The 13,099-nt window shown below is 37.6% G+C and overlaps 1 protein-coding gene across 2 annotated transcripts in view; it reads right to left on the bottom strand.

Annotated features, from left to right (window-relative positions):
* The window catches only part of FANCC (FA complementation group C), an 88,176-nt gene that overhangs the window by 23,559 nt on the left and 51,518 nt on the right, over positions 1-13,099 (bottom strand). For both annotated transcript variants that reach the window (XM_090130618.1, XM_090130617.1), the window contains exons 5-8: positions 7,833-7,952; positions 7,050-7,114; positions 3,175-3,339; positions 339-495 (exon numbers count right to left, since the gene is read on the bottom strand). In XM_090130618.1, the coding sequence (XP_089986744.1) occupies positions 339-495; positions 3,175-3,339; positions 7,050-7,114; positions 7,833-7,952 (507 nt within the window). The remainder of the gene's footprint in view (positions 1-338; positions 496-3,174; positions 3,340-7,049; positions 7,115-7,832; positions 7,953-13,099) is intronic.

Here is a 13,099-nt window from a genome sequence, read left to right as displayed (position 1 = left end):
AGAGATTGAAGTAAAAATCCTCCCTGGAAAAAGTCTGTTATTTTTAAATATCGACAGGTACTCAGTACTGACATCAACTGGATTCTCAATTTCTCTATATGTTTCACTTCACTGGATGAAGTTCTTTTTTGCTCTCAGTTAGTTTTTTGCAAAAACTAGAATTTTACTGAAATGGACAACAATCAAAATTTGCTTCTAGTAATGCAGTTATTGCCAGATAAAGAAAGCTTTACGCCACATCACAGACCACTTCTCTTGAAGATGCTGACATATTTAAAAAACAGTCACTTATTAAGCCTGAAAGAGCAGTATCAAATGTACTATGGTGTTGTACATACCAGAAGTGAATCTTTTATGACACAGGCCACTTTTTCCAAAGAATTTATCTGAAGGGATATCAGCTGGTCTAAAAGATTTAATGTAGCACTTTCAAGGCTTGGTAAGTGACGATGCCAGAGGCTGAATATAGCTGCTTCAGAAAGGGAGATCTTCTTCCTAGTTTAGAGAGAAAAATAATTGTTTTAACTGTGAGAAAATGGAAGACACACAAAAATATTCATTTTATTTTTTTCTTTCTTTCTTTTAAGCACACTTGAGAAAAAGAAGATCAACTTGAAGTAAAAGAGAAAATCTTGTTTACACTACTCTATTTGGTAATGATAATGATATTTTAAATTTTATCACAATTCTTTTCATTGTTTTTGTGGTGGGATCATGAATATTATAAATACAACATCAAGAAAAGAAATCTAAGGTATTAGAGGTGTTCCAACTCCAAGATTTAAAAACCATACCAGGAGCAAACTGTAGTCATTATAATAGAATCACATTAGACTCTCTGCTAAAACAGGCTCCCTACAACTAGGTTGAGCATGAAAGCCTCAAGGCAGGTCTTGAATATTTCCACAGGAGAAGACACCACAGATTTTTTGAGAAGCCTGTTCCAGTGCACTCTGATCCTCACAGTAAAGAAGTTTTTCCTCATGTTGGGGTAGAACTTTCTGCGTTCCAGTTGTTGCCCATTGTCCCTTTTCCTGTTGCTGTACACCCTTGAAAAGAGCCTGGCCCCATCCATTTGACTTTCATACTTCAGATATTTATAAACATTGATAAGATCACCCCTCAGGCTTTTCTTCTCCAGGCTGAACAGATCCAGGTCTTTCAGTCTTTCTTCATAGGGGAGGAATGACAGAACATGCAAACAGTCCCAGTAAAGCAAAGCTAAGTTCTATGGAGAATGAATTATAATTTTCTCCCTAGCATCCAGTGAACATATTTCTTGCAGAAGGCTTCACCAGTACTCAGGAATGAAAGTGTGTCCAGAACACAATGACAGAGTTAAGAAACACATAATTTAATAACTTAAGTGGGAAAAAAATAAAAAATAAAAAAAACAACCACCAAGAACATTCATCTTATGATGAATTAAGATCACATGAATTTCAGAGTAAGTCAAGAGTATACTACAGAAGTGAGTAGTGAGCCTACATCTGCTATCAAGGAAACCAGAAACTTTTCGATAGGGGCACTGTAAGAGGCGTTCTGTTAAAAGGTATATGAATTGAATTATTTTTGCTCACTGTGATAAACAAGGAGCTCAAAGGTTAAGCAATGTTTATTTTAATCAGGAAAACCTTTTCTAACAAGGTAAAGGATTCATACTTGTATTATGAAGTAGCAAAAGTATGTCATGACTGACTGCCTGTTATCTCACTGTCATCAGTAGAGACTACCAGTCTCTACTTGGTGAACCAGTATGCTTGTCTGTATACTGTTTATGGAACATTCTGAAGATATGGAATGCAAAAGGAAGATCACTCTTTTTAGGGACCCATCTTTATTACAGATCTTCACATTTGTTTTCCACTTGTTTTCCCTGAATGCTAGGAACATATGCACAAAGCAGAAAATATCCTTTTTCCACTACTTATTTATGTTTGCTGGAACCTCTGGGAGTAACAATATATACAATAATCTTTATTGGAGCATCTCAAAAATAAGGTTGAATACAGAGGGAGCAATTAAAACTTTGACTTGAAAGAAATGTGCATGTATAACTGAAGTAAAGTGTCCACGAAAGATCCTTTATATTACAAAAAAACAAATCTGTAAGACATAATTGCAACTTCATAACAGCTCTTTTGCAATTTTTGTGTGTTTTTTGTTTTGTGTTGTATTTTCCTAGCACTAAGTAATCTTTTATTTGTCCCACACGAAGATTGTCAAGTTCTCAAAAAATAATGTCAGTCCTATAATAATGAGCACTGCACAAGTTTGATACCCTTGCACCCACATTCTGTGTTATTTAGCAAATGTGTTGTAACATCCAGTAGCTTCAGAAAGTTACTTCTCATGACTTCCATTCAAACAGAAGATGCCAGGGACATCTAACTCAAGGACAGAGTGTCATTCGTAGGGATTTAGAGGAATTTCCTAGCTGACCAAACGTGACACAGGTACGCAACAACTCTGACTCAAAACAAAACTCAAAACCACCCTTCTCAGCTGCAAGTTAAATAAATCAAATCATCTTTCCTTTCATGGCATAGGCAATTTTTCAAAAGTTCACCTTCACTCAGGTGACTTATATATGATTTATATATGACTTATATATTAGCTGATTGCCAATAGCAAAACAAGCAAAGCTATATTTCAAAACTGCGTTCATAAGTCTAATTAAAAAGAATCTACTGAAAATCAGCAAAATCGAAAATCTACATAATCACTCAACCACTCAAACAAGGCTTTATCTTATGAATAGAATAAAGTTAAACGTGACTCCCGAAATGTTAAGTTAGGAATGTGGTTACACTTACATTAAAGGTAAATAATGTTTCAATGGAAATTGATAGTACCTTTCACCAGCTTACTAAAATCCTAAAATTTAATTTACCCTCCATTTTAGAGGAATGATGTGACAACGTTTCAGTTGATATTTAGAACTGTTATGCCACAATTTATACACCAGCAATTTAAAATTCCACTTTGGCTAACAACCTGAGCTCTGCCATTGGAATACAAAGGAAGGTTTTTTTTTTCTTTTGTTGTTGTTGTTGTTTTTTATACAGGAGATATATAGTGCATGCAGCATTCAAATCCAAAGAAAAACCATTTCACTGAATAGATAATCTTTATAAGAAAAAGCAGAAAAAACATATGGACCGTACTACTTACTTTAAAAGGGCATCATTCACAGCCTCCAAGAACTCTGAACTGAGAATTTCTTTTGATGCTCCTCCATGGTAATCAAGAAGAGTTTCCAGCAATGGAGTTAAATCAGGCAAAGTAATTAGTGGGATACAGAAAAGGGACACAGCATTCACATGACTGACAGAAATTCTGAGGAAAAAAACAAATACAGTTCCCATTTTAGAAAAGTTTAAACTTTAATTTCTATATCCACGAGGTAAATGAATATTAAATACAAGAGATGCATACTGTTGACTTATCATGATATATTGTCTAGAAGTCTCATAGAATTTTGATATTTTAGTGGTCAAGGCATACCACGTGAAGAACATTAGCCCAATTCTGAAGTGCAGACAGTCATATTTGCTTAGTAATCGCCAACTTCCTGGCATAGAATTCTTTGTCCCTTCCAGGAAGCAGCAAAGCAGAGGTAAAGAAGACTACAATTTCACAGCTTCTGTGTAAGTTTGCTAGATTCTAGGAAGAGACAGCCTTGCTGCTTTTAACACCTCCTGTTGCTTTCTTATCCTCTCTTCTCTTAATGTACAGCTATAAACCAAATCCTGCTGTCTCTAAATATTCAAGAAAAACTATTTGTCTTACAAATATATACTTGAAGGAATACTTGAAGGAAATAAGGACTATCAATCTTTATATATGAACTATTCACATGACCTGCTAAAATCATATGCTTATAAATAGCAAAAGATTGCGATACAACTCGCAAGCCTAAAACGTCATTTATGAACAATGGAAGCTAATTGTGACACAAATGCTACGATTTGTAGATAATCATAGTGATACTCACAGTGAGAGAAATTAAAGATGACATGTTTTCAAAGACTCAATTTTTTATTAAGTACTAATAAAAAAAATCTGCTTAAGATTTTTCATACTGAAATACTTTTAGACAAAGTTTTGCTATGAGAAGCAATTCTGTAGAATGATAATTACTGGACTGATATTTATTCTGCAGCAGTATTTTCCAAACTATATATGTAAAGTTCACATACATTGGGCACTTTTTACATCACTCCCCTTTACAAAATTCTGTTTCTAATTCCCTATTCAGGATTAGCAAAATAGCTGCTTACTTTACCCTTACTTTAATTCTGGAAGAAAGCCTTGCAAATACGTTTTTTCCTTCTCTGCATTAGCTTCAAAATAGGTGTGTTGTTGAAGAATACTGTGCAGTGCAGTCCACTGTGTGCAATGAATTTCATAAAATAGATTTACGTTGGAAAGGACCTTAAAGATCATCTAGTTCCATCTCTGCTGCAATAGGCAGGGACACCTCACAGGACCCCATCCTTTTGGGCAACAAATCCACAAGTGCAGAATCCACAGTTTCACTGGGCAGTCTGTTCCAGTGCCTCGCCATCCTGAACAAAGAATTTCTTTCTAATGTCTAGTCTAAAGCGAAATGCAGTCATTTAGCTTAAAGCCATTGTTCCTAGTTCTTTCAATACATTTCTTGGTAAGAGTTCCTCACCAGCTTACTTATAGGTCCTCTTTAGGAACAGGAATGCCACCACGAAGTCTCCTCAGAGCTTTCTCCAAGCTGAATAGAGCCAACTCTCTCAGACTGTCTTACTAGCAGAGGTGGTTCAGCCCTCTGATCACCTTTGTGGACTGCCTCCAACAGGTCCATATCCTTATGCTGGGGATCCTATAGCTGAATGCATTACTCCAGGTTGGGCCTGACAAAAATTTCCCTCAACCTGTAGGTCACACTTTTTTTGATGCAACCCACGACACAGCTGACTTTCTGAGCAACAAGTACACATTGCCTACTACTTACACTTGAGGAATACCAGTGATCACTGGTCTCCATTTGGACATGGATCGATTAACTTCAGTACTTTGGGTACAGCCTTCTAGCCAACTTGTTATACACTGAGTTGTTCATTCACCAAATCCGTGTCTCTCAAATTTATTCAGTGTCAAATGCTTTGCCCAAGTCTGGGTAGATGGCATCAGTTACTCCTTCCTTAACCACTAATGCCACCCACTGTAGAAGGCCACAAGGCTTGTCACACATAGTTTTCCCCTAGTGAAGCTATGGTGATTGTCACCAATCACCTCTTTGCTTTCCGTGAGCCTTTGTATAGCTTCCAGGAGGATATGCTCCTTGATCTTGTGAGGCACAGAGGAGAGAGTGCCTAGCTTGCAGTTGCCTGGGACTTCCTTTTTCACTTTATAGAAATGGAGTTTAAGTTTCCCACCACTGAACTGCCACAACTTCTCGAATATGAAGGATAGTGGCTTAGCAACTTGATCTATGACTTCCCTCAGGACCTGCAGATACATCTCATTGTGTCCCACCAACTTGTGCACCTTCACACCTTAGGTGGTGTCCAACTTGATCTTCTGTACTGAGTTGTTCTTAATTTTCCCTGCCCCTGCCTTTGCCTTATGTGACTGGATGGTGTGACTAGAGCACTTACAGGTGAAAATCAAGGCAAGAAAGTTTCCACAGATATTGTCCATGTTGCTGTAAGAATCACTAAGCAGAGAAATGAAAGCATACGTACCTCCAAATACAAACTACATTTGTCTCTGCAAAATGAATAAACGTATCGTATCCAAATCTACAAGTTCAAACTTTTCCTGGTACAAATCAGATAATCATATTCCAACAGTCTCATTAGTTTTGCAGCTTAGTCTTCATTGTAAAACATGGGTATTTGTTTTCAACACTGAACAAAACTAATCAGCCTATGTGACTGCAGTACAAATTATATTTAAATAAATTAGGTCATTTATTCTTTTTTACAAAAACATCTAGGTAAGTGTGGAAAATAGCCAAACAAGAAATACAGAAGCTATGACACAATGAAGATCTTTCAAACACCTTCCTCTTTCCTGTAATTTTACAGCCTATGTGATATTACACAGGTAATAAAACTCATTTCATCAGTGTCAGCAGATTTGAGTCTGAAGAACAAGACAGTATACACATCAAGGCCATACATTTCCCTTTTTTCTTATTTTTCAGCCAGAATACACAGAATTTACAAATAGTCAGAAAGACAGATCTACCAATGTAGTGCAATAATTTTTGAAGAATTTTTGAAAGATTATGATCTGCATTTCAAAGCCAGTGGAGAAAAACAGTTATGCCTAAAATAGTAGATTTAGGAAATTCCATTTCAGAGACTTTGGCTTGACCTACTCTATCTAAATAGTGTGGATGAAGAAAGTGATTTTTCTCATTGACTACATCTAGATGTGTAGAAACATAATATACAATGCAGCAAGACAATTGTTAGCATTGCCTGATAATCAGCATTGGAGATCTGGCCAATGCGTATCACACCTTCCTTCCCACCCACTTTCCTAGACTTTCTTCCTCAGAAAGGAGGAGTAAGGAAGCAGTTATAGGGTGGAAACACTAAGTGCTTGGGTTCATTTAAAACATCTGTTTGTGTAACATACTGTTGTGCCAAGTACTACTTGGTACCAGACAACAGATCTAATAATAGAAGGAAAATGAGGGAGCTAATTTCAAATGAGCATGGGCACATTTTCTCATTAAAAACAAATGCAACATTTTTCTGCCATATGAAACTATTACACACAAAGGCAAAAAAGAATCCTTTGAAACTTTTTTTTTGCTCTTACAGTAACTGCAAGTTTGGCTATAAGAAGTTAAATAGTAAACATGATGATTATCAGGTAAGTTTAAATTCTTACGTGAAGCATAATTTAACAAGCTTCTTCATACCTGAAACTATCTACACGAGTAACTAAAGTTAGCTGATGCCTAAATGCTTGCATGCTCAAGACTACAAAAAGGCCCTCGTTGAACTAGTGACTGAAATTAAAGCATATCAAAATGATATATGGATAACACTTACCTCCCCTGAATGTTAAGTTCATTAAATTGATTTCCCCTGAGTTCTGTTACTAATGAGGAGACAATCTGTAAAAAAAAATAAATTACATGAAAAAAAACCCACACTCCAGATAAGCAGACATCAGTTGCATGATTAACTTTCCATTTTGACTCAATCATAGTTTTTTAAGTTATCGAGCCCAAGTTAAAACTGTCCAGATCATTGAATAAACCATTCAAAACATTTCTGAACACATTCTATACCTTCCAGATTTGCGAACTAACAAGGTATTTTAGCTCTGCTAAGAGCTGAGGCAAAACTTTTCAGAAGTCAGTGATTTTTAGATGTTTCCCCTGATTCAGACTATTATCAGATACTATTCTGTTTTTTAATATATCAAACATAAAAGACACTTTTCTTAAGATTTAAGGCTCATCTACAATTTTGAATGCTCTGCATGCAGTCAAAGAAAACATTCAAAATTTATGTTCTAATGCACAATATATATACAATTTAAACTTCAGAGGGAAAAAAAAATGAATGGTAGGACATTTTGGCCATAACAGAACAGGAACAAAATGCTTTATCAATCTCTACTCAACTTCTATTTCTGTAATCTAATAAAAAAAATTTTGTTCTGTCCAGAGATTAATTTCATTTCTCCCTTAAAAGGCTGCAAAAGTAACTGAAGTAAGAAAGATAAGCAAAGTTCAGTTCATGTTCCTTGTAACATTGACAACTCCATGTATGTGCTTATAAACTGGTGCTACTAATAACAAAACCTCAATTGTACAAAATACTTACATTTTCAACCAGGTGACAATAATAGTCCGCTGATGTGTAGCCAAGAGCTGATATGAATGTACTGGTTTCAGCCTCGTTTCTTTCCCATTTAGAAGAAGAAAGGAGATGGCACAGTAAGCTCTGGAAGAAAGGAACAGAAGGGCAATGCAAAGAAGTATTAGGGTACAGCATGCTTAGGTAACAGCTTTCTAATTGCACAATGGTTTCCAACTCCAGCCTATTTCCAGTGGTACATCGATTGGTGCAGTGCCACTTCAGCTGGGCTACTGGCCCATTACCTTCATAGAGGAGCCCTCTCTAATTCTTTTGGAACAATCTAAAAGGCTTTTCCCTGCTGTTTTCTGAAGTGACAATATTACCAGCCTTCGCTCTCATGCAGAATTCCATCCCTTTCTCCCATCAAAATTAGTTTTAAGCTCTGCTAATCAGTCCATCTTGTGTGCCCAGGTGACCAAGAGGGCCAATGGCATCCAGGAACATTAGAAACAGGGTGGCCAGCAGGAGCAGGGAGGTAATCATCCCCCTGAACTCAGCACTGGTGAGACCACATCTTGAGTACTATGTTTTGGGCTCTTCACTACAAAAAAGACACTGAGGCCCTGGAACCCCCCACTGGTGAGGGGTCTGGAGCACAAGTCTTATGAGGGGTGGCTGAGGGAGCTGGGATTGCTTAGTCTGGAGAAGAGGAGGCTCAGGGGAGACCTCAATGCACTCCATAACTTCCTGAAGGGAAGCTGTGATGAGGAGGGGCTTGGCCTTTTCTCCCAGGAAACAAACAGGACCCGAGGAAATGGCTGCAAGTCGTACCAGAGGAGGCTTAGGTTAGAAATAAGGAAGAACTTTTTCCCTCAGAGAGTGGTCAGGCACCGGATTGACCTGCCCAGGGAGGTGGTAGAGTCACCATCCCTGGCAGTTTTTAAGAGGTGTCTGGATGAGGAGCTACAAGATATGGTTTAGAGGCTTGTGGTAGCAATGTCAATGGGAGGACAGTTGGAGTAGATGATCTTGCCAGTCCATTTCCAACCTTGTGATTCTATGATTCTACAATTCACCCAGAACTCTTGCTCCTCCTGGTCAACTGCATCCCATGCCTAATCACAGAAGCCAAAACCCTGGGTGTGGCACTAGCCATGAAGTCCATCATTCTCCTGATGTGTTCACCCCTTCTTTCCAAGAGCTAGCCTCCATCTGGGAGGATACAGAACACTATCTGCGCGACAGATCCCTCAAGAGTTTTTCTGAGGAACCTAAAGTCTCCCTGGTATTTCGAAGTCTCTTGATTGCAGCTTCCTGAAACCTAACTTAAAAGGGCAGTAATGGGTATTGGTCCTCCAGTTTTACTAAACATGGTAAGCTTTCCTTGATATCCTGGCAAACAGCAAATCTCACTAGAGAGACTGTCCAGATTGCAAATGAGTACCTCAGTACCTCTCAGCAAGAAATTCCCATTTACTAACATCCTTCACAATTTCTGGTAGTATTAGTTCTAATATGTGTGCTTGGTTCACCAACTCAATGTGGTCATCCCTTTATGGATCTTGACCACTACCCATGCCTTCTCCTCTCTCCAAATGCAAAGCCTCATATCTTTTCTACAGGGGCTCTTCAGGGCTAAGTAAGAGAGACTCAAGTACTGAACAAAGACAAGAGTCCTGCCTCCCTCATCTTGAGTGTTGTTGACACCTGTTTTCTCAAGCTACCTTATTTTCCTTCTCTTGCAGGGATTTAGGGCAGTCAGTTTGTCCATATAACTGCACAATACTACATATCAATTTCAGATTCCCATTGTTATGACTGGTGATTCCTCTCTTAGTACGACCACTTGCTTGAAAAGTTTGTTGAGTTGGGCACATTTACACCAATTACACTCCAATCTGCTCTTAGGCTCTAGTGAAGACTTCCAGATTCTAAAGCTTCCCTCAAACAAATGCCTGGGCTGCTCTGTTGCTCCTTTGGAGCTCTGCGTGGGTGTGCATATCAGCCTAGAAAAGTTGTGCTCCTTCTGTCTGGGTTTCTATCTCAGCATGGCAGTAGTAGCAGGTGGGCAATATTCTTGTTTCAATAGAAGGAATTAGAATAAGTTGTATTCCATGTGTGATATATTAACACGAGAGAAGATACAATCAGCAAAAGCACACCAGAGTTACAAGAAAAAATCACCACAAAAACAAATAACAAGCACTTGGACATATTATTTATTCTACTTTCATATGGGATTGTTCTAGAACCTTATAGACTTATGTTAAATGTCTAAATATTGTCTTTCAGTCTTGTTTTTTCCTGAATAGCCTGAGCTAGGAGAAATTGTAGTTCTACCGCCACCTAGTGACTTCTCTGAAATTAAAGAAGTCAGAAAGGGCTGTGAGATCACAGTTTCAGAAGTAACTCAGAAAGTAATGTCTGCATTCTTAACAAAAAACATTTAAACGGGGATTTTCAAAAAGTACACATTTCTAAACATGATTAAAAATTCTAAAATCTATTAAGTTGCACAACCTCCAAACATGTCTTGATTAATTTATTAATATGGAACCAAAAACTGTATTATATTCCATTGCAACTATTAGTCAAGTTAGCCTTTGCTTTCAGAACACTATCAAGGGTTCAGTCAAGTAGCTCCTACAAAGCAGTATTTCTTGCTTGTTGCTTGTTTGTTTTGCATGCCTTTGATTTGTTTTCCACATCTTCCTTTTCTGTGCACATCACTACATTCCTCAAGGGATTTTGTAGATGAGTTTTTTTTTTAATACATTAAACCTCCGAGTAGCCCGAAGGAGGCAAAGGAAACAGGGGCAAAGAGATGCTGTAGTCAATATGAAAAGAGGTATATGAAAGAGATATATAAGAGGTACATGAAATATATAAAATGAGATATATAGAAGAGACTTAGGTACTAAAAGGTGAATAAAAGGTGAAAAACATTAAAAATACAACTCCATGTCTTAGATACTTCATATTACAGGCTGTGTCACCAGTGCAAAGCCAGAGAGATACTTAAATGCAACTAAGATAACAAATTTGGAAACAGTAAAGCATTTATCTTTATGTATTTGGGTTTAAATGCAAAAATGTTTTGGTGTAAAAGATGTCTTAATTTCAGCAGGGATGGGCCTGTTTTCTTCAGAGCATCTGGTATGATGCTATGTTTTGGTTCTAGGAGAAAACAATGTTGATAGCACACTGATACTTATAGTTGCTGCTAAGCAGTGTTGCACAAAACAAGGCTATTCGCAGCAAAGAGCCGAAGGAGCTGGGAGAGAACAGAATTAGGACAGCTGACTCAAACTGGCCAAAGGGATATTTTTTACCACATGACATCAAGCAGAAAGAATTTTGAAGGAAGTGGGAGTTCACTGCACCCGCTCCTTGGGGACTAGCTGACTAGTTGGTCAGGAGGTAATGAGCAATTGCTTGTGCATCTCTTCTTATATACATTCATATACATTTATATATATATATGAATATATATGAATGTGGGAAATATATATATATGTATATATATATTCCTTTTCCCTATCTTAGTAAATAGTTCTACCTCAACTTCTTTTTTTCCTGATTGTTTCTCCATCCCACTGGGAAGAGGGAGTAGCATGGGAGTGACTGTGGTGCTCAGCCACCTGCCAGGTTAAATCACAACGAATGTCCAGAAAATTTTCCTCTCGAGAAAATGTAACTTATTTAGTACACTTAACTCTGTTTATACATAATGACTTATTACACCTATATATTTCATTAGCATAGACAGGTATGAAAGGAAGCAAACATTCACAGAATACTTCTACATCTCCTAAGGAAGATTGTTTCTTGAAAATGTGATGCTTTAAGTTATTCCATCAATTCATCTTGTAACAGCTCATCTGTACACAAGTACAAAAGACAGGAAGGGGATTGATATCAGCCAGAAATCTAGCTTACAATTAAACTAAAAGGCAATTATATTTGTTGTCTTTATCTCAAGCCTCAAAGTTCACAGAGAAGTGTCTAAATTCCAGTGATTCTCAGACCTAAAAGAAAGTATCATTAGTTATTTCACACCACGCTTCAGAATGGGGTTAGAACCAGACAGCTGTGAGACTGAGTAGTTTCTTACATGTATGCTTCTCCTTTCACTACCAAAATAAACTCTTTGAGAAAATATTATAGAGAAATTTAGAACATTTTGGAGGATTTTGTCAAAAAGGTTCTTATAGAATGCTGGAAATACTGAGAAGTCATAATAGGTTCCATTACTGTATTACAAAGCCTACAAAGCATTATGAAACTAACAAACATAACTATGTAATAGCTACTGCGTGGAATCCTGAGATCAGAGGTCAATGATTTAAGACTAATCAGGTTTAAGAAACAATTTGAAACCCAGCAGAAGGTACTGAAGAATATGATGGGATGTGTCAACATTAAATGCAGCCTTATGCTCATGGTCACAGTCATAGATTCTAATCTAATTCAACAAAGAATGCAATTTGAGATTTACACAATTGTGCATTATTTCTGGCAGTAAATCAATTCACACTCACTTTTCTAAGTCACTAAAACCATATTACACAAGGCAGAAAAATAGATGAATCTCTGGCCAAAGTGTTTCATTAAGGTGTCACAATTCTGGAAAATTATCATCAGTCAGGCATATTTGTGATATCAGTAATTCTTTCTTTCTGTTCTAGCTCGATTTCCCTCATCATTGATTCAGTAGGACACAAAAGAGGAAATTATCTTAGTTCTACTTGCAATCCACAGCCTTGGATTAAAGTTCTGTGGCTGTTCCACTACAAAGGGAGGTCTGCTGCCTCCTGGGAGCCCAGGTTAAGAGAGGTAAGTAAGAAATTTCCTTCCCTAGTATGGCCCTCAGATTGTTATTCCCTATTGCTGTTTCAGGTAGGCAGTGATGAAATAGGAAGAGCTTCCCTAGGGACTATGAAGAAGGACTTCAGAGCCTTGGGGTGACTGGTCAAGGATTTGGGAACACAAGTTGTGTTCTCTATCCCTCTAGTTATAGGGAATGAGGAGACACTGAACATGATGGACCAACGGATAAATACTTGGCTCTGAGCCTGGTGTGCCTGGCAGGGGGTTGGGTTTTTGGATCTCAGCTCAATTTACATGAGACCAGGCCTGCTGGCATTCAATAGAAATAGCTTATCCCACCAGTGGAAAAGGGTTTTATGATGGGAACTGGGAAGGCCATCCCTGGTGGAAATGGGTTTTACAATGGAAATTGGAAAGGTTCATTGATTGAGCTTTAAACTCAGTCAATGAGGGGTAGGGAT

The sequence above is a fragment of the Phasianus colchicus genome, chromosome Z, assembly GCF_987193195.1.
Source record: "Phasianus colchicus chromosome Z, bPhaCol1.hap1.1, whole genome shotgun sequence".
In the NCBI taxonomy this organism is placed as follows: Eukaryota; Metazoa; Chordata; class Aves; order Galliformes; family Phasianidae; genus Phasianus; species Phasianus colchicus.
This window is presented reverse-complemented; position numbering and strand designations above follow the sequence as displayed.